The 21,241-nt window shown below is 36.2% G+C and overlaps 2 protein-coding genes across 2 annotated transcripts; one reads left to right on the top strand and one right to left on the bottom strand.

Moving 5' to 3' along the window:
- Positions 1-1,857: 1,857 nt before the first annotated feature.
- LOC141378058 (uncharacterized) lies at positions 1,858-11,869 on the bottom strand. Its single transcript, XM_087287050.1, has 3 exons — positions 11,696-11,869; positions 8,317-8,663; positions 1,858-5,899 (listed from the first exon to the last, which is right to left on the bottom strand). The coding sequence occupies exons 2-3, from the start codon at positions 8,658-8,660 to the stop codon at positions 5,035-5,037; spliced, it is 1,209 nt and encodes a 402-aa protein (XP_087143176.1). The 5' UTR covers positions 8,661-8,663; positions 11,696-11,869; the 3' UTR covers positions 1,858-5,034.
- A 3,210-nt stretch (positions 11,870-15,079) lies between these two features.
- On the top strand, positions 15,080-20,270 carry rps19 (ribosomal protein S19). Its single transcript, NM_200750.1, is given in 6 exon segments — positions 15,080-15,089; positions 15,731-15,804; positions 16,054-16,154; positions 18,699-18,882; positions 19,353-19,407; positions 20,222-20,270. Coding segments are annotated over 5 exon segments (441 nt in total). The 5' UTR covers positions 15,080-15,089; the 3' UTR covers positions 20,249-20,270.
- Positions 20,271-21,241: the final 971 nt, after the last annotated feature.

Raw genomic sequence — 21,241 nt, 5'->3', positions numbered from 1 at the left:
ATTCACTTCAAGTTGATTTAAATAAATCACCTAAATAGTTTTGCATTTTGTGAGTTTTTTTCTAGTTATTAAAAGACATTTATTTAATTTTTGAGAATTTCGTTAAAGTAGTGTGAAAATCTCATCTCGTGAACCTAATCATGTGTCTCGTCTTGTGGAGTAAGCGTTCATCACACCCCTATAAATAATAAGCATTTGTGTCTAATAATAACTAGCATCAAATAAATGAGTAGGCTACAAGTATGTTCTATTTATGTTCTTGTTAGCTATTTATGAAAATATAAATAGGTACTAACTGCTAGAACATGGCTACTAGTGCTGTTTATAGACTAGATGTTAAAACAGCTTGCCATTGGCATATACCATATGCTAGTCAAGGAGTGCATCCAACTTTCCTATGGCTTTACCCAAGGACATTGCATTCACATTATGCTTTATGGTTTTGATGCTTCTGTACTCCTTGTAACGACCCCATTCAAGAGGATGTGGACTAGAGCAGGTGCGCTGAATTGACTGAAGCTGCTTTAGTGATGAAAGATTGTAATTTCGGCAGGAAGCTAAAGGCTCTCGAGCGAAGAACAATCGAATGAGCTCTCGGTTAGCAAAAGCTTTTACTTGTTTTTCCTTTTTGACAGGCCACGTTCACTCAATAATTCACCTCGGCATTGGAGGTTTGCGCTCGCTGTAATGAGAGAGAAAAGCATTTGCAAGAAAAAATAAGTGGAAGACAATGATCAAGTGCTAGACGAATCAAAGTTGGAGCTGTACAAAGACAAAATGAGTGACTTTAGATGGAGGATTTCATGCTTGAAACTTAGATGGATAATAGCTGGATTGGGGGAGTGAGACGGCAAGGAGGGAGAAAAGGAATATGCGGAGATCACAACACAAATATTCCGATACAAAAGGATTCATTTCTTACACCAGCACTGACACAAGTGAGCAAAAAGAATAATCCAATTAGACTGAAACAGAGCTTTTATTCGAGCCGCACATATGAAGTGCGCATTTAATCAAAACAGCTATGGAATCCTGTTTTCCCTGGGAGTTATTGAGTGCTTAATTATCTCGATACATTCAGACGGCCTCTCCCACTTGATATGCTATTATAGTTGGGATAATTAAACATGCAGATCAAACCGAAGGGTTCGCACGTTGATGGGACACATTTTGATGTACCATATTTAATTATGCATAAGTGTGCACACTTATTGATGTATTCATATAAAAGCCTTCTGAGACTGTTGGTTAAATCATTTCACCAGTAATCCTCTAGTATCGCTGGGATTAAACATGGCAGCGGTGGAATATTTATTGGGCCATTTTTGCAACATAACAGGAATTTACAAAGTGCTTTCTAATGACTCATTACATCTTCAGTCAGAAAAGGCTTTTCTGCACCAGTTTAGTTCATAGCTTATTTGTTGTCGGGAACATAAAAGTAAGGTCAGAATAATATTTCTTGCATATTGTAGCAGTTTTATATTTTCCTGCTCCCTGAAGTATTCATTATTTCCAAGACAACAAAGAATTCGGTCTTGTCTGGAAAGCCATTTTAATGCTATGATAATTCAGGAATTACGATTACTTGTCTCGTGGGAATTGGTAATTTCATAGACAGACTTGTTTCCCTCAGATTCAAATGCATCAGAATCCCTGCTGAGTTCAGATATTTTCATAATTGGACTCTAAAGTTAAAAAGAGGCTCTTTAGATGTGGGTGGTATTGCGGCCTTAATCATAAAAAACTGCAAGAATACAAATATATGTTTGATTTTAAAACCAAAGTCTTGATTGGCTTTGTCAAATTTGCAAGTCCACGAGCATAATGAGAGTTTTTTTTTTTTTTTTTATAAGTTGGGTAAAGTATAATATCCTGGTCATTTTTATTTAGTCTACTCCAAATTAATGTTTCATACAACCGTGCCAATTAGAGTAAACTAACTAAATCTATTAATTCAGACTGAAACAGATAGTGTGAATGTTTGTTAATATTAGGTAGTGATGGCAGCTTTTGGAGCACTGCTTTAAGCTTCGAAACCTTTGTTAAACATTTGTTTCCAATCAGTGGTCTTGGAACATGCATCAAAATGATAAATAAGGCTTTAATACATCATTACTGCTTTGAAATGTTTTGAAATTTCAATAGTTCTCCACTGGGGCGATTTGTGTAATACCATAGAATCCCAACATAGGCTCATTCTGAAAACCTCTTTGTACATTTCTGGAGACTGCCAAATAGACCTACATCCCAGGAGCTAGATTTATTTTTTTTTATTTTTTTTTATTTTTTTTGCAGTCGCTGTGTATTGTTTTTGAGATCTCAAATCCTATTCACGCCTGCTGTTCTCGTGTAATACCACCAGAGGCCGCTGTTGGCTGACTCACTGACAACTGACCCACCCTCCTTCTTCCCTAAACCCAACAAATTGTATTGATTGGGCCACCCACCCACTTCCCTAAACCCAACCAACAATTTTCAAAAGCAATCCAGAAAAAGGCCACATTCTTACCCTGTTAGTTAGGCCTACTTTTTTATTTTATATTTTGAATTCTATTTATGTCTTACCTGCTTTCTGGAACCGTTCTTCACTTGACTTGAACACCGTCATCGTGGTCAACTCCTCTCTGCATATTAAGTCCGTCGACGTACATGGTGAGCTAATGAGACAAACTGGTAACAGCAGGAAAGCCATCCATATGGACCTAAGTGTTCAGCTGGTAAGCGAAAAGTATTGGCGTCATACCGCACCATAGCTTTCGTTTTAAAATGAAATGGAGCCATAGCTCTGGCTACATAATTTGCGATCTCCAGAAACGTACATTATATAGGGCTAAGTTTTCAAAATGAGCCTATGTTGTGAAATCCACATGAATAAAGCTAGTTCACTTAGATCCCCCCAATGGCAAATCACTGAACAGGTTTTATAGTTTTAACCTGATTTTGGATCCTGTTTTAAAGAATTTGCAGAAGTTTTAATGTTTCATTTTTAAAATGAAAGGGAATAATAGTTATTAATAGTTTCTAGTTTGCCTGTTGGGCAGAACCAACATGGAACAATCAATAAATAAGCCATGGCTATATATAATGTGTGATAATGGGCTGCAGGTGTAATGCAATCAAAGTTCATAAACATCAGATGTGATGTGCATAGGATTATGGGAGGTGTAATCCGGTTGAGTGGCAGATATGAGGTGTAGAGTCTAATGTGTCTGGTGGGAACTCTAGCTGGTGACCAAGAAAAGTAGACTTGAAAATGACTTAACAGAAAATTGTATTTTGAATGTAACTTCTAAACTTTTCAGTTTTTTTCTTAGATCACTACATTTGAGGTTTTAATTCTAAGCAGGTATTTTGCATAAGTTGTGATTAATTTTCAACCTGACAGTTGTGAGAATCAACTTCTAACTTAAAAGGCAAGTTCGCATGAAGAAAATTAAAAGGTAAGGTTCATTTTAGACAGTGTTGAGTAGATTACTTATGAATAAAAGTATGTTATTGATAGTAAATGACATAATATTAACTGTAATTAGCATCCTGGTCTATTAATGAAAACCTCTGATCTGATCTGACTTAACGTACCCATCAGTTCAACTAATGGTTTCATTTATAAAACTGTGTGGATTAATCTACTACAGACTGATTTCACGCGGCCATCATTTTAAACTACGAAATCCAGGCTGCAGTGGAAAGAAGTATTGCTTGAGTCACACAGAAATGTTGTTTATCTGGCTGTACACCTGGCTTCTGAGTGACCTGAAAGTCCGATCTTAATGAATAGTGAAAATAAAAAGGAATATTGGATCTCATTTTAAGGGAAGTTAAGGGAAATGGCACTACACACGTTTTAGATGCCATTTAACAAACTTAAGTTAATGAACTGATTCTTTCATTATATTAGACTAGTCATGATACAAAATGTCGGTACTAAAATAATAAAAAAAACGTCCATTGTAAGGCACCGTTGATGGCGTTCTTAAACACTGCTGATTTGCCATTGTGTGCACATGCTCAACAGAAATGACTGTGATTGGCCGTGAAGTTCATCAGTTTACCACACTTCAATGATGTTTACCCAGACAAGCAATCCACTTGACAAATTGACTGATCTTCACAGCTTTAAAACGATTCCAGTGTCTGTGTATCTGTGTTTGCAATCTGTAAAGAATGGTGAATTGTTAACCTTCATGGCCAATCACAGTCATTTCTGTTGAGCACTGATGAATACTATGGCAAATCCGCTTTTTAAATGTTAGCGGGAATTGGACATTTTTAAAACTTCAGTACCAGTACAAGGACTGCATTGTTTTATCGCTAACCATATAGGCTGAAGCAGGGAAGTGTCCCCACGTTGTTTACCTGGTGCCATGAATTGAAGTCTATGAGGACACTTACACGTATTACTCCTAAAGAGATTGCGATTTTGTTTGACGCCTAGTGTGCTTTTAATTGTTTAAATTAAACTCAACTGAAGGATATTAAAGGGATGTTTACACCATATCTGCATTTTTAAATCATGGCAACAGCAGGTTATTGTAGTCAACAGCATCTTGTTGCAATATTTACAGTGCTGGTCCTAGACTTCCAGGTTTCTTCCCACTGCAGCCTCACTTTCGTTCTTTAAAATGGTGGCCGCATGAAATAAGCGTATACACACTATCTATGCTGGTTAAACAGCACACAGAGTGATGAATAACAAACAGTGCTTGGAATCATTAACCATGAAGAATTCATTGAAATTAAAAAAAAAAAGTGCCCACATAATTGACTACCTATAAAAGTAATGCAGGTCCATTACAATTTAAGGCAGTTGAATAAAAAATGATATTTCATGCAGACTCCAGGTTTGGTTTCACATAACAGAGTAAGTGTGAACAAAATCAATGTGCAGTAACTCTCTTCATTCATTGCCTGAAACGACATGAACGACCCTAATGCAAATGCAGCAGATAGCCATGAGCTAATATTGAATGAGTTTAACCTAACTGCTGAATATAATTAGATATGACCCATGCAATGACTCTACAGATAGCTTTAGCTGTAAGTGCCCTCTTCACATGACAACCCTGGAGATGCTTTGCCTTTGAGTGTCAGCCCACTGTGATGGAAATCTTCCACAGAACAGAAAGCGCTCCGCACAGATTTGACTCGAGAGGTGATAACCCTGGAGGTCAGGTTGGGTGCGGATAACAAGGCGCACTCGAAGCCTACCTGCTGAGAGGTGCTGGTGAAGAGGAGTGGGGGCACTATGCTATAGATCTGGAAGAGAACAGAGGCCGTCAGAGAGGTCCAGTCGGGTCTAGTGGCGCTCGGGGCGAAGAGTAACAAAGCGTGGGTGATGTGCTGGGGCAGGCAAAGCATTATCAGCAGAGAAATAGAGAGAGCCAAAGAGCGAGACCAAACAGAGCTTCGTTTCTGAGAAAATGTGGAGCACGCAGAAACCCGCTGTGGCATGAAGCACGTCAAGTCCAGATACACGGCCAGTAAAACCAACAAAGGAATAACAAACACAGTGACAGCATAAACATACACTAGGAAGACTGGACTGAGTGTGGTGTCAGTGGCACAGACGCCCCAGTGGCTGCCATGGATCTCGGCGTATGTGAAGTTTTCATTGTCCTCCACCAGGAACTTGGACAGAAAACCTCCATAAGGCAAGAACTCACCGATAACAGAGCGGTCCTGGGGGTAGGGGCGTTTGGGAGGGAGGGCGGGGGTGGTGTCATTTCCTTCAGGCCATTCATCCATCCCGAGTCCGGTTGTATCGTCGTCCACAGCAGCTCCCCAGGTATCAGAAGAGTTAGAAACAATGAACTGGCCGAAGGCGGTGATCACTGAAATGACCCAGCAGAGCAGCAACAAGCACAAAACCCGCCTGCGAGTCACTAAGCCTGCATATCTGAAAGAAACATAAGCGCCGTCCTGAATTTTAACTATTAAACATATTCGGCACCACTTAATACTCTGATTTTATAGTCAGCACAAAACCGAGTCTTATGTTATTTCACATATGCTGTATGCAAGAATTAAAATAGCTCAGAATTTGCTGAAAACTTTTCAAACATACAGTGTATCTGGAAAGTATTCATAGCACTTCACTTTTTCCGCATTTTTTGTTACAGCCTTATCCCAAAATGCATTAAATTCATTTTTTCCTCAAAATTCTACACGATACCCCATTATAACATTCCGAAAAAAAAAGATGTTTTGAAATTGTTGCAAATTTTATGTTAGTACTCTTTATTGCAATCTTTATCGCAGTGGACAGTGAATTTACTTAACTAATAACACAAAACATTTAAAAGTAGCAAACAATTTGCATACTTCCATAAATCGCTATACATGGCATGTGTAGCTCTTGGGTTAGGAAGTTCACAAATAATTTTATCCTACATTTTTTTAAAGGAAAACTAAGGTGTAGGTTATATAGGTGGTTGTAAAATGCAGAGCTTCTCGATAAAAAAGGGGAAATAAACACCTGCAAATTCTGAAAGAGATAAAACCTTAGCCAGGTAAGGAAAAGTAATGCAAATGTAACTCAAAAGTAATATAACGCATTATTTTCCATAACAAGTTACTAAGCAAAGCACTTAGTTACTTTTTTAGGGAGTAACACAATATTGTAATACTCAAAAGTAACCTTTACCAACACTGGTGACAATAACATTATATACTGAAGTGTTGTTATTTTTTTTATTTAACAATAATGTGTATATGTTGTCATAGGTAAATGGTTTCCCCTTTGTATTGTATAACTTGCATGTCCATATTCTATCATGTTGGGGGGGAGGGAGACAATGTTTAGGAACCAGTCTGGTAACATTAGTTGTGGTCACTTTTTTTAGCACGTTTTAATTTAAGAAAAAATAAATTAAAAAAATCAACAGGGTTTGTTAGCTAGTATCATTTATATTTTGTGTATTTAATATTTTATCAAATAGTTATGAAGCCACTTTAAGATGTAGAAGATACAAAATTATTAATAGTTATATCACAAAACATTTCGTTTTTTAAAGAATTATAAATAAAAACCCAACAATGTCACCCCAAGAAATCCTGTTAATTTATCCACCCTCAGACCATTAAAGATGTAGGTGAATTTTTCCTTCAGGAAAAACTGTAAAATCCTGCAACTGTTGTCTTTTGGTATCACTATAATTCAGTTCAGTGAGTGGCATTACTTTGAGATTTAAAAAAATCCTATTGAAATGAAATGATAACCACTGGCAGCTACTGACGATTCACTGAGAAGCTAAACGATCACTTTAGTGGTGGTGTGGAGAGATCCCCATCGTGAAGTGTGAAATGGTTTGGGTGTATGGCCATACACAATAAATGTGCTATATAAATACACATTACATCACGCTACATTACAACAAATTAAATGTTATTTACAACTTACATTATTACCTGTAATTAACAACCTGGGCAAATGACTCTGAGCACACTAAAGTAAGCACTACAAGAGTCTCATATAGTTCCAGCTAAACATATTCTTTTCTGTTCCACTGAAGAAAAATATGTCACCTACATCTTGGATGACCTGAGGGAACCAAAAATTACATTTTTGGGTGAACTATCCCTTTAATATTATTTATATTCTCCCCCAGTATGCAGTTTTGACTTGTCACTGAGTTGATGATGCATTTACCAATTCAAAATAGAAAATCATCCCACTCATAATAACAACTTTGTAGTGGCATCCGGGGGACGCAGTGGCGCAGTAGGTAGTGCTGTCGCCTTACAGCAAGCAGGTCGCTGAATCGCTGCTACGAGCCTCGGCTCAGTTGGCGTTTCTGTGTGGAGTTTGCATGTTCTCCCTGCGTTCGCGTGGGTTTCCTCCGGGTGCTCCGGTTTCCCCCACAGTCCAAAGACATGTGGTACAGGTGAATTGGGTAGGCTAAATTTTCCATAGTGTTTGAGTGTGTGTGCATGTTATCTATTTTTATCCGCTGCGTAAAAACATGCTGCATAAGTTGGCGGTTCATTCCGCTGTGGTGACCCTGGATTAATAAAGGGACTAAGCCGACAAGAAAATGAATGAATGTAGTGGCATTCATGTGTGTTCAACTCTTAAATACGAATACTTGAATGCACCAAAACTTCCTCTCCAAAACCTTCACCTCTGTTGCTCTTTTGTAAATCTCACTGGATAAAATACACCTGCTAAGCCAAGCACATAAATGTGAAGGACCTTTTGTGTAATGGAAAGGTTCTATGAATGTTAAAGATTCCTCGTGGAACCATCAATTCCAATTAACCTTTATTTTTAAGAGTGTAAGCCCTGGAAAGCAAAGTTGGGTTGTGTGCACTCACCTATTCCCCAGGCGGAGCTGCAGATGATTATTAAGGGTGAGTAGAAGCAGAATGCACACAGTGAACTGCCTGACCAGTATGGGGCAGGACACCATTGCAATGCAGGTGTACAGGCACTGGGAACTTCTCAGGTTCAACAGCACAAACACTGGAGTTTCTGCAATACTGCCCACTGACCCAACCAAGCCGAGGCAAAGCTTCAGGCATGCAGATGTGCTCCATCTTCTACTTCCTGCCACAGCTGCAAACGAACCAGCAGCCAAGCTCAACCTCACACTCACACCAACCACCAGCACAGCGATTACACACTGAAGTAGGGAATACAGCCACATAACATGCATCATTTCCTGTAAAAGAAAAAAGAAATAAAACACATGAATATTAGACATGGGGAGGTAAGCTAAATTGTTCGTAGTGTATTTGTGTGAATGAGTGTGTGTGTGTGTGTGTTTTCCAGTGGTGGGTTGTGGCTGGAGGGGCATCTGCTGCGTAAAACATATGCTGGATAAGTTGGCAGTTCATTACACTGTGGCAACCCCTGATTAATAAAGGGACTAAGCTGGAAAGAAAATGAATATTACACATTTTACACATGAGTACACTATAATGTATTGATCTCTTTGCAGAAATTGTATGTTCATTCAGTCATTTTGATGGTGCTTTTATTCACGTTATTTTGCATTATGGTGGTAAAAGCTATTTTCCGGTCTTTGTGAATGTAATATATTTGCTGCTATGGGTAAATTGCTAGTAATTACAATAACCAACGTCTTGCACTACAAACTAATTTGTTTATGGCGATACAAATTAAAGCTGAAAGAATAAGAAAATAGCAGTTTGAAACATCAAGCGGCCTAACAAGCTATTTGTACACCTAAAAATCTATGCAAGTGAATGAGACTGGAAGTCTTGACACGGGTTACAATGGCTGCACTCACTCTTATGTGAAACATAAGTTGGACACAGTTAAAATTGTGTGTAGAGAGTTAAAAATAACAGATTAATACTTCAATACACTAAAACCCATAACAAATGATGATTGTAGGCAGGGATGGGCAAAAATACATTGGAATTTATTTTAAAATAAAATACAAAATACCTCAGTTTTACGTGTACCAAAATACAGCAGCCCCAAAAGTATCAAAACAAAATACTGTGTTTTATATTTTAAAAATACAACACAATACTTTTACAAGTGAGCATGACATTTCTTTGCAAACCTTCATTCAACAGGCCTATTTGATCAGTCCCTTCACCATTAAACTAACTTTCTCATTCGTTTTTGCTTAAATTTTGTACAAATGTCATACAGAAAGTCTTGTCTTAAAGATGTTTCATCACGGTAAAAAACATGTAATGTAGTAATGAGTTTTCTGCACTGTATCTCTTCATTTTGTTTTCATCCATTACGTGGCCAGTGACACTGCAACAATCTCTTAACAGTCAAAAAGAAAGATATATGAAGAGGTTGTTTTATTTATTTTTGTTTTTGTTTAATAAATGTAGATTTATTTATGTATTATTATTTTTGCATTTGAAATCTTCAATAACTAATGCAAAAACATGATTTCTGAACATAACTTTTAAATTAATTATTCTGAAAAAAATGTCCAGTTTTAATAATTTCCATAAATACTTTTTTTGTGTGTGTGTACTCTTCAATGCATATAATATCTCTAAAAAATAGTTATCTGTTTTGCAAATAAATTTTTCATATACTGTACATCCTGCTGCTGTTGAGTAACAGAATTCTGAAGGTTTTGACCAGTCTGTATACACTAGAGTATTATCAAATATTTGTGTCTCATATACTGTATTGTGCCACTTTGACATCTCTTGATTAACTGTACACTGCATCTGCAGATCATCTCTGTCATTGGAAACAGACAATGAAGTATTGTAGCAATCACCACCGTAGGGGTTAATTGTATGTTGTTTGTTTTATTTTCTTGGCATCACATTAGCAATCCATTCAAAACTATTATTATTTGTGTAGCACACTTATTCTCCCAATATTTTTTAGCTCTTCTTTAACTGAAAGAGTCCCAGTTTACGCCCTTAGTGAAGACCAGTACACAATCATTAGGTGTTTTATATTTCCCAAAGTTTCAGCACTGAGAATGATTATGTGCTGAAGGCTCTACATCCTATTCTTAAAGACTGATATTTTATTCCATTTAATTTCGTAAACAAAGATGCTGAATTGTACACTGTGCCATTACTGGTCTTAGCATTGTGCAGTATATTAATTTTAATGATTGTTGTCTTTTGTTATCATTTGTCTGTTATTTTCTTTATCTGTGTATCTGCATAATTTCCATCCATACTTCAATAATTGACCGTACCTTCTTAATCAGTTTTCTATTCTGATCTCAAAGCAAATAACTGAGAACATCAATCGGACGCATTTTTATGAAGTCATCATAGACTTAAAGTATTTTACAGTATTTTAAAAATGCTAAAATACAGAAGTATTTTGATAGAAAATATAAACTTGTTTACATAAACCCCATCAAATACAAATCACAAAATACTTTTTTTGTAATTTAAATATTTGAAATACATGTATCATACTGCCAATCCCGTGTGGGCCTATTCATAGAATTATTTGCGGTTTTCTTGCTACAAATTGTTTTACAAATAATTAACCCGCGTTTTACACAGGGACATTTGATACAAAAAAGTAACAAGATTATGGCATTTGTGTTGGTTTACACTTAGTTGAAAAGGTTAGCGGAGATTGCTGTGACAGTGAATCCACACACAGTGTGTAATCACAGTCTAAACAGAGTGGGGAATGGCTGAAAAGTCACGCACACCGTTACAGACGATATGACAACCACATCACGTACTTGCCTTCCTGCTCTGACAGACAGGTTATTTCATTCTGTGCCCAGACAATGGAAAACATATTTGCGTTAAAAATAGCTGTTAAAATATCCCCCGAAACGCTTCAATATGCCACCTGTCTCTTTATCATAATGAATATGACCTTTCAAAAGCCACTGACAGTAATCAGTCGGAAATGCCCGTGAGTGCTTATAGTAATGAACAATGATTGCGCAATCCCGTAATTCTGCTCGAGCTGGGCCGCCGGGTCTGCAGTTCTTTTATTGTTTTCCTCACTCAAACAAATTGATTAGCCGAAGTAATTAATGGTGTAAAAGTTAGAAGTCGTCTCATTGTGTCACTCCTATTGTAATGCGTCTGCACTTCACTCTCCGCACAATTAATTTTTCCGGATAATCAACTAGCGATACAACAAACGCTCGTGCATTCACGGCCCTCTAGTGAGGAAAAGAACAGGATATGTGTTAATTAAAACACCAACATGTTTACAACTGAGTAAAATTGAGAGAAAGAGGTTTGTTGAAATTACCGTAATTAGACGCAAAGAGACCCGTCAGCTCTGTTTTCCCGCCACCAAATTCCCCTCACGGCTCCGTGAGTCTCAAATGTGCCGGTGGAGAGAGCAAACACATAATAAAACTATTTTAACCACAACTCTTCTTTTCAATACAGTGTATGGAGGCTTATCAGTCTATTGAAGTGTGAGCAAAACCATTCCATTTGGCCAGTACAAAGGGCAGCGTGGCTACCATAAATAAACATCAATTTCATTCAGGAACACATGAAGACTTCACACACACACACACACACACACACACACACACACTTTCAGATATGCACAGTCTGAGGGAGACACACACCATCACCGATTTGCACACACCAGGACCCTATCTCTAAAGTAAACAGATATGACAGGAATGATTTTGAGGAAAGAAGAATGAAGGGAAGATGAAGCGCTTATCTGTTTGGGAGTTAGGTGTCGATGCACATGAACTAATTCAGTTCTCAGCAGGGTATGAAATGATAGATTTCTACCATGGTTCAATAAAGCTGCTTCAATTGTCTTCTTTAAAGGAACAAAATGTCAATTGAACTTCACATGAGAGTTTTAAATGGATGGTTCATGCAAAAAATTTAATTCACTGTTAATACATAACTCCAGGCCATTGGAGATGTAGGCTATTTTTCAAAAAAGAAACGTTTCTACATGATTCTTGAAATGCAAGTCAACAGCACACTAGTTCCTTACAAAAGAGGGAAAAAGCATATACAATACAAAATTAAAAAACATACTGATAATAGTCTAAATGGTAGTCTTTTAAAATAAAATAATTGTGGGTAGGCGAGAAAGGGTTCGCAGTAGGTAGTGCTGTCGCCTCACAGAAAAAAGGTCGCTGGGTTGCTGGTTCAAATCTCAGCTCAGTTGGCGTTTCTGTGTGGAGTTTGCATGTTCTCCCTGCCTTCGCGTGGGTTTCCTCCGGGTGCTCCGGTTTCCCCCACAGTCCAAAGACATGTGGTACAGGTGAATTGGGTAGACTAAATTGTCCGTAGTATATGAGTGTGTGTGTGAATGTGTGTGTGGATGTTTGCCAGAGATGGGTTGCGGCTGGAAGGGCATCCGCTGTGTAAAAACTTGCTGGATAAGTTGGCGATTCATTCCGCTGGGGCGACCCCGGATTAAAAAAGGGACTAAGCTGACAAGAAAATGAATTAATGAATGAATAATTGTGGTTAAAAACTCAAATGTGAGCTGACATCAGGGGTGTTGCTAGACATAAAGCTCTACTGGGACACAGCACCCCATTCAAAAAACATAAATAAATAATTAATTAATTAATTACTTAAAAAAAAAAATATATATATATATATATATTTTTTTTTTTAATTATCTATGATTTTCTTATTTTAAACTGTCTTGCCATTTTAATTTTTTTTAGTCTGCTTCAGTTAGGTTCTGATTATTTTTTATTTTAGTTAGTTTTAATTTGTTTTGCTTTTTTGCATTAAAATATTTCTAATATTTCTAATAGTAAGTATTCAATTAATTCTAATGATTATACAATTTTTATGTGACTAAATTAATAAACAAAATGCAAATAAATAAATACCAAAGTAAATATATACATTGCTTTTATCAGCGTTGGTTTGGTTGCACATAAAGAATTTTCTGGCATTACCACTCTTAATACACCTGCATATAAAATTTTAAAGCATTTACTGGGCCACTGTCAATTTTTACTCGGGCACATGCCCCAGTTAATGGGGTCTAGCGACGCCCCTGGCTGACATTGTAAGATTTTTTACATAAAGGCCTTGCAGCATTGAGGAAAAACATTTTGATTAAACAACAATGCATCCTCATTGTCAATTGTCATTCATTCATTCTTTTTTTTTCGGCTTAGTCCCTTCTTTAATCTGGGGTCGCCACAGTGGAATGAACCGCCAACTTATCCAGCATATATTTTACGCAGCGGATGCCCTTCCAGCTGCAACCCATAACAGGGAAACATCCATAGGCACTCATTCACACACATACAGTACACTATGAACAATTTTAGCATACCCAAGTCACCTATATACCATATATCTTTGGCCTTGTGGGGTAAACCGGAGCACCCGAAGGAGACCCACGCCAACATAGGGAGCACATGCAAACTCCACACAGAAACACCAACTGACACAGCCGAAGATCAAACCAGCGACCTTCTTGCTGTTAGGCGACAGCGCTACTCACTGCGTCACCTCATCTCAATTGTAAATCAATAAATAAAATTTAAAAAAGAGCAGCAGCTCAAATGCTATATTACAGTGCCCAGGCATGTCATTATGTCAATGGTTGCTCACATTGTGACAATTTGTTGCTGGGGATTAAATGTTTCTAAAAATGCTCAGACTGACTAACTTTTGCTTTTTAAATAATGTGTGATGGTCTTTGATTTAAAGTTTAGTGTTGTGATGGGCTATATACAGAGAGAGAGAGAGAGAGAGAAAAAAAAAACATTTCACAGGCAGAATTGGTGTTAATAAAATTTTTTGACATTTCTTTAATAGTTCATTATTTACCAAAAAATATAATTGAACAGACAAAAAGTAATGTTATCAGTTGTTATTAATAATCAAGATTACTCCCCAAATAATTTCTCTTTTCTCATTCTTTTTTCTTTGCCTACACAGATTTACAGACATTAGAAAACAATAATAAATAGACAATGATTTTCCTATAAACACAAATCAAGATGGAAGCATTGGCTAATTTTTTTTTATGTCAACATGGTTTAATATTATAGTCAAAAATACAATTTGAAAGCTTAGCCTATGTTCTATCTATCTTTTTTGGCAAGGTTTATATGGACAAAGTTAAGCTCGTCGGACTGTATGCCTAAGGATGTTTAGCAAAAAGGCCTCACATTTTAAATAGGCTACCACTGAAGTATTAACGTTACCATAATGTCTGTAATTTTATTTCTTGCAATTCAATTAATTACTTTTATTGCCTGTTGTAGAGTAAGTTGATTAACTAAGATTAACTAAGACAAAAACAAGTTTAAAATGCTATTATTTTATTTATATGTATGGATTGAGCACATACAGAATTTTAATAATAAGCATCATTAAATTTAGATGTAATGTAATGTATTAATATTTATTTATTTATTTATTTATTTATTATTATTATTATTATTAATATTATAATTATTATTATTATTATTATTATTATTATTATTATTATTATTATTATTGTTGTTATTATTTTAAACATTCTTGTTAGACATCCACAGTTTGTTTATTTTGCACGTGAAGGAAGTTGTATAGCAGAGTAAACCTCCAGTGTTCAAGTCTCGCGATAAGAACCGTGACTCGCCCCTGTTAACACGCTTAGGAAACCCTGCGCGTGCCTCTTCCTTTTGCTGTCCACAAGCAAGGTAAATCATACTCCGCGTCTTTCTAGACTATTCAGCGACTTTTAAACAGTATTTCATAGTATTTCGTGCATAAATTCATCTTAGTATATAGTGGCACTCATGTGAACTCCCGACTATTCATAAAATGACACGCAAAATGACAGTTTATTTGAAAAACGAGATCGCATGCTAAGAATCCCCGGTCTTCCAATGGCTGCGCCCATGGAGGTGCACTGAGGCCTGCTCCGCTTTACATCTTTTGCTTTGTTAAGATGTAACGATAGGCCCTGAGTTAATAAAAGTTACTAGTATTCGTTACGTGGTTTAAGAAAACAACCATATAAGTTGTTTTTTTGTTAGTCCTTAGCGTTACGATGTGTGCTCAATACATAAGGCAGACATAAGCGTGGTTGTTAGCTTTTAGCACACACGTTGTCTCAGAACATTCAACTAACGTTACACGTATCAACAACCACAAATGCGTATTATATTGTAAATAAAGTATTGCTGATAACAGCAAGGTTTGTTCTGCCCCTAACCACATTGTGCATGAACACTGATTAAAAAGTAACACATCGATGTTAGCTTTCTATACGTATTATGCGATTTGTTTTCTTTACTGTTAAATATTAATATAGGTTTTGATGTTAATTCGTTTTCAGATGCCAGGTGGTGTAACAGTGAAAGACGTCAACCAGCAGGAGTTTGTCCGGGCGCTGGCAGCCTTCCTCAAAAAGTCAGTACATTTTATATTTATGTTCAGTGATGATTGAACGTGCTGTAATTCAGTAGTTAACATTTGAACCGAGTTAAAACTTTTCATCAAATTTGTCCTAAAACCATTAAACAAGTCCTGGTCTTGGGACAATTTTGAAACGTTTTTTTGGTCCACTTCTAAAGTTGACTGCTGTGTAATCATGCTTGAGACTTTGTGATAAAAGCATGTGTGTGTTTTAGCTAATTATGAACCCTTGTCTTTTGAAAGGTCGGGGAAGCTGAAGGTGCCAGATTGGGTTGACATTGTCAAACTTGCTAAGCATAAGGAGTTGGCTCCCTGTGATGAGAACTGGTTCTACATCAGAGCTGGTGAGTTTTTCATGTTTTATCATAGCTTATGGACATGCATAGAATCAGTGTAACTTTCGTCCATTCCATATCCCATATATATAGATAGATAGATGTGTGTAATATGTGTATGTATGTGTGTATATATATATATATATATATATATATATATATATATATATATATATATATATATATATATATATATATATATGTGTGTGTGTGTGTGTGTGTGTGTATGTATGTATGTATGTATGTGTGTGTGTGTGTGTGTGTGTGTGTGTGTGTGTGTGTGTGTGTGTGTATGTGTATATATATATATATATATATATATATATATATATATATATATATATATATATATATATATATATAACACATACACACCACCTACATGTGTATAATGAATTTAAGTGTTATCCGTTTTTCTGTTCTAAAATAAAAACTGAGCCAAGATTTTTTTTTTTTGAAAAAGGCTGATAAATAGCCTCAATTTTCAATATTTTGGCTTGAAAATGGTTACAGAATAGACAAAAGATACCCTGATTGCATGGAAGGCTGGCTTTTGTGTGTTGCTCTTAGTGCACAAAGTTCATGCAACATTTGCACGTTAAAATACACATGCTGGCTGTGTATTCATTAATTTGAGCTGTTTTTAAGCCTCCTGCTAGGTATATTGCATTGATTCATTAGTAAATGTCATGTCATTATTTGTCAGAAGCAAGGAAGATGCATTGTGAATGGCTTTTGTTAACTTGTACAAGGTCTACTCTGTGGCATATCACATGTTCGTTTTTTTTATTTTTTTTAATAAAATATTAAATTACCTTATTGTAAATACTTACTTGGCGTTTACAGTAGTCAAGATTAAAAGTGTTTTAAATGAACTATATGATTGTAGTGATGCTTTTAAATGTTACTAGTACTCATATAGCAGAAAGTATTTCTCAAGTGTATATACTTAAATTTAAACAGTGATTTACATGGTTCAGAACTAGGGCTGGGCGATAAACTTGGTATCAATATTTATTGACTGAACACCATTGTCAATATCGATTTAAAAAAAAAAAAATTTAAATGTAGCTTTATGAAGGCTGTGGTTTTATAAAAATGTATCTGTTAAACGTGGCCCTTGGAAGCAATCCTATTCCAATGGAGGCGTGTAACTTGCAGGATGCACCTATGGGAGTGACGTGCATTTTCAGCAGCACCTAGTTGAAAACGTCTAAACTTTTCCAAATGCTACAAGTGCATCGTGATTCATGTCAAGTAGAACTATCCAATCTGCTTCACACTTTGTATGGAATATACACATTTCAGTAATAACGACCAACTAATTACCCGAGACAAACGGTGCATTCAAACACTACAATTGTTTGTCCATTTATCATCCTCTGAAAAAATGGTTTATGGTCACCTAGTTACGAGAGACTCGGGGAGCGCGAGTGCAAAATCTATTGTAAATGGTCAAGGAATCCACACGCCCGAGATTGTCACTTAAGGTCAGAATAACAATGCATGCAAAATTAAGTGCTGAATAGCAGCAGCGAAAAGATTATAAATACAAAAGGATATCTCCGTAGTGGCTTTTTGGTTTCTTTTCTTGTGCATCCCAGCCAACCCATCTGAGTTTTTTTTTTTAAGCATAAGCAGTAATATAGTCATTCAACTTCACATTTTGTAATGTTGCGATATGTATTTGAATAATGGTTGGTCAGTCGCTCAGATTTGGTTATAATTTGTGTTGTTCACAGTTTGAGGTTTACTATATCATTATTATTAACTCCTTAAAGGTTGCCTTGATTGTTTATTATTTGCACTTTACATTTGCACACACTTTGTAACATTTTATTTATGTAGTTTATCTAAGTCTCTTTAACACTTTTATTTTTTAAAAAAAAGATCTTATATATTTGTTTAAATTTTTGTTTTTGACTATTAAATCCATTTGCTGTAGTAATGTTGGTAAATAAAAAAAAAAGTGGTTAATCCTAATATTTCTAAATGGATTTTTAAAAACATTCAATAATAATCTATATTGAATGATATGAAAAATTGTGAATTTATTTATTTTTTTTTTGCAATGTCACTCTGCCCTATTTAGAACAGTTGTGTAAAATGATAAATGCGAAGTACTGAAGTTTATGTAACAGCCCTAAGAAGAGGTCAGGTAAATTATAGAATGCAATTTTCTGTTTGGCAGAATTATTATTTTTATTTATTTATTTTTTTTTAACAATTTTTGCCTGTTTACATTTGACACTTTATAAAGTTTTAGAGTTTTTATAAAATTGTAGTTTTGTTAAATTAGTTTCTAGGTGCATGTTTTTGAAGGCAGCTGTTAGTTTAACTACAAAGTTACAAGAGTTGATTAATGTGTCATCAGTTTCTGGTTTATGGTGAGTTTTAGTAGTTAGGAACTGATATTACAAGTTAATTATTTTTTAATAGACTAGCATTGGTCCTTTTAAAGATTCGTTTTTTTTTTGGCATATTGGTTGTCCTCCACTACTCACTGAAGAAGTCTTTTCTCTCTCTCTCTCTCTCTCTCTCTCTCTCTTGCAGCCTCCACAGTGCGTCACCTGTACCTGCGTGGAGGTGTTGGCGTGGGCTCTATGACCAAGATCTATGGCGGGCGTAAGAGGAACGGTGTGTGCCCCTCTCACTTCAGCGTGGGCTCCAAAAATGTTGCCCGTAAAGTACTCCAAGCCCTTGAGGGCCTCAAGATGGTGGAGAAAGACCCCAATGGGTGAGTAGGCTGAATTTGTGTAATGTGTAGATGTAGTGGAAATTTCTTTTATCTACAAAATAAATTTAAACTCTGAGATCTGAAATTAAATAAGACCAGGCAGATTGTTTTATCATAGTTTAATTTTGTAGATTGAGCCATTCATACACAAGCATATTTGTGAGCGGAAAGAGCAGTGCATTGCTCTCAATAGCTTGCAAAATTATTAGTTGAGAGAACTGATTCACTCAACCGACTTTAGGAGTTTCACCACTCGCACCACAATCGTATCACAGAGAAATCGTATACTTGCATGAACTTTCACACTATTGATCATTCATTTTGTAATTAATACTCTATTGATCTATGAATATTGGGAAAAACAGATCCATTTGTAGTAAATTTCCATTACACAATCTTCTACACTACTGTGCTCTATTGATTCCTCAAGACTTTAGACCTTATGACTAATTTCTGATCTACTTCATCAGCGGGCGTAGACTGACCCCCCAGGGGACCAGAGACCTGGACAGAATTGCTGGGCAGGTGGGTGCCGTTGCATTACTGTATTTGAGAACTTGAGCTCTTACAACGTTGATTTTCTAAAGTCATATTTAAGAAGCTATTGATTTTGTTGGTTAGGGTTCTTAACTTAAACAGATACTGTATGAGCGATTGTGGGATCTCATAATTTACAAAATAGTGTTTCCTTTAGTTTTATAATTAAATTTTAATAAAATTCAAATGAGGCTGTATAATGCAGCTTTGAAGAGCAGATGCAGGTACTAAGTGTGAGGAATCGACTGACTTAAAAGGCCTTGCGGTTCAGTTTTGACTGCAGTAGCTTTGATTTAGTGTGTGGACACAGTACAGTCTTTAAAAAGGAAATGCATGCACATCATCTCCAAAGCCTTCGCTTGCATTTCACCCCCTCTGTTGGTCCTCTGCTTTCCCTGTGAGCTACCGCTGTGCGCCAATCCGATGCTGGAGGAAGTAAACAAGCCGATTGAATTTCATGCTCGCTGGGCTGCCGTATGGCGGCGTTTTATTCTGCCTGATCCTCCTTAATGAGCTGAATTCAGATGAGTTAACGTGATTTTCTTGTGTTGTGCTTGCCTTGGCTGTGTGTTCTGCACTCTTGACTCTTTCCAGAACACTGTTGATATGCTTGGCTTGGTGGCATCAGCAAAAACAATGTCAGGGTTGCTCCTAATCTCCTGGCTAAGATCACGTCCAGAACCTTAAAACCTTCTAAAACGTTTGCCCACTGTTAATTAAATTTTCTGCAATGGGATGCAGGGATAACTAGACTGATTTTGTGTCTTTTCTAATATTGAACTCTCTTTATTATCTGTTACAGGTTGCTGCTGCAAGCAAGAAAGTGTAAAATAAACTTTTGTTGGAAACCAGTTTCTGTGTCTTAGTCTTCTGTCTTTGATTTTTTTTCCCCCTCAGCATTAAAAATAAAATGCTGTAACCTTCCACTTTTTTTAAAATTGTGTAATCCATCCATCCCATGATTTTTCAATTCTGGGTCGCTTTGTGCATTCCTGGATGCTTCTGGCAATTAGCTTGCATCATCTTTCAAAACAGATGAAGTAAGGCTGGATTTGTATCATTTCTTGGCAATGATGCCGATTGATTTACTCATTAAGACAAGTGTCTTTATTTCCCTTCTGCTAGTTTTGGCAGAGGAATTTGGAGCAGTTAATGGATAAATGCATGGGAGTCAAACAGCTGTTTATTGAACTTGCTGCATAGTAACAGTGCCATCATGTGGGCATTCATGATATGACCAGTTTATGACCGCCGAAAGGCAGTAAGTGTGAATTTAGAAGTTTAAACCTAAAACGTTAAAGTTGACTGAGGATGCGTTTGCACCTTGCACATCAAGAAAATCGCAGTCTAAAGGCCAGATCACTTTTTTTTATTTTTACCACTGAAACGCAAACTGGCCTTAATTTTTGCCCAGCGCCAACAAAAATCTGATTTTATATATTTTTTTTTGCTGTGAAGTATTAATTTAAGTCACAAAGAAAATTCTGCAAATCAGGTGATAAAGAATATTGAGAATATTTGTCTAAATAAAAATTGCCAATAAACTTTTTAGTTTGTCATGAGAAAAGTAACTATCACACACGGAACTTTTATTTGTTGTAAAAAACATATATATATATATATATATATATATATATATATATATATATATATATATATATATATATATATATATAACCACGCTGGTTTGAGATTTAAAGTTCTTGTGGCGTCATCAGATTCGCTTCTGATGCTCGTTGCAGCTGAAGTCTCGCTACACGGAAAGAAAAGTGTGAAAACTTTTGACATTGTCAGATTCTATTCGGTTGGAAAGTCTGACCAA

This window comes from Danio rerio, chromosome 16 (genome assembly GCF_052040795.2).
Source record: "Danio rerio strain M-AB ecotype USA chromosome 16, GRCz13ab, whole genome shotgun sequence".
Lineage (NCBI taxonomy): Eukaryota > Metazoa > Chordata > Actinopteri > Cypriniformes > Danionidae > Danio > Danio rerio.
Note: the sequence above shows the minus strand (reverse complement) of the source record. Positions and strands in the feature narration are given on the sequence as shown.

What these genes read in the sequence shown, in the direction of transcription:
- LOC141378058 (XM_087287050.1), bottom strand. Translation starts at nt 8,660, where the DNA reads ATGATGCATGTTATGTGGCTGTATTCCCTACTTCAGTGTGTAATCGCT. An exon ending in CAGCTCCGCCTGGGGAATAG is followed by an intron (nt 5,900 to 8,316) that starts GTGAGTGCACAC and finishes TGTTTCTTTCAG; the next exon opens with ATATGCAGGCTTAGTGACTC.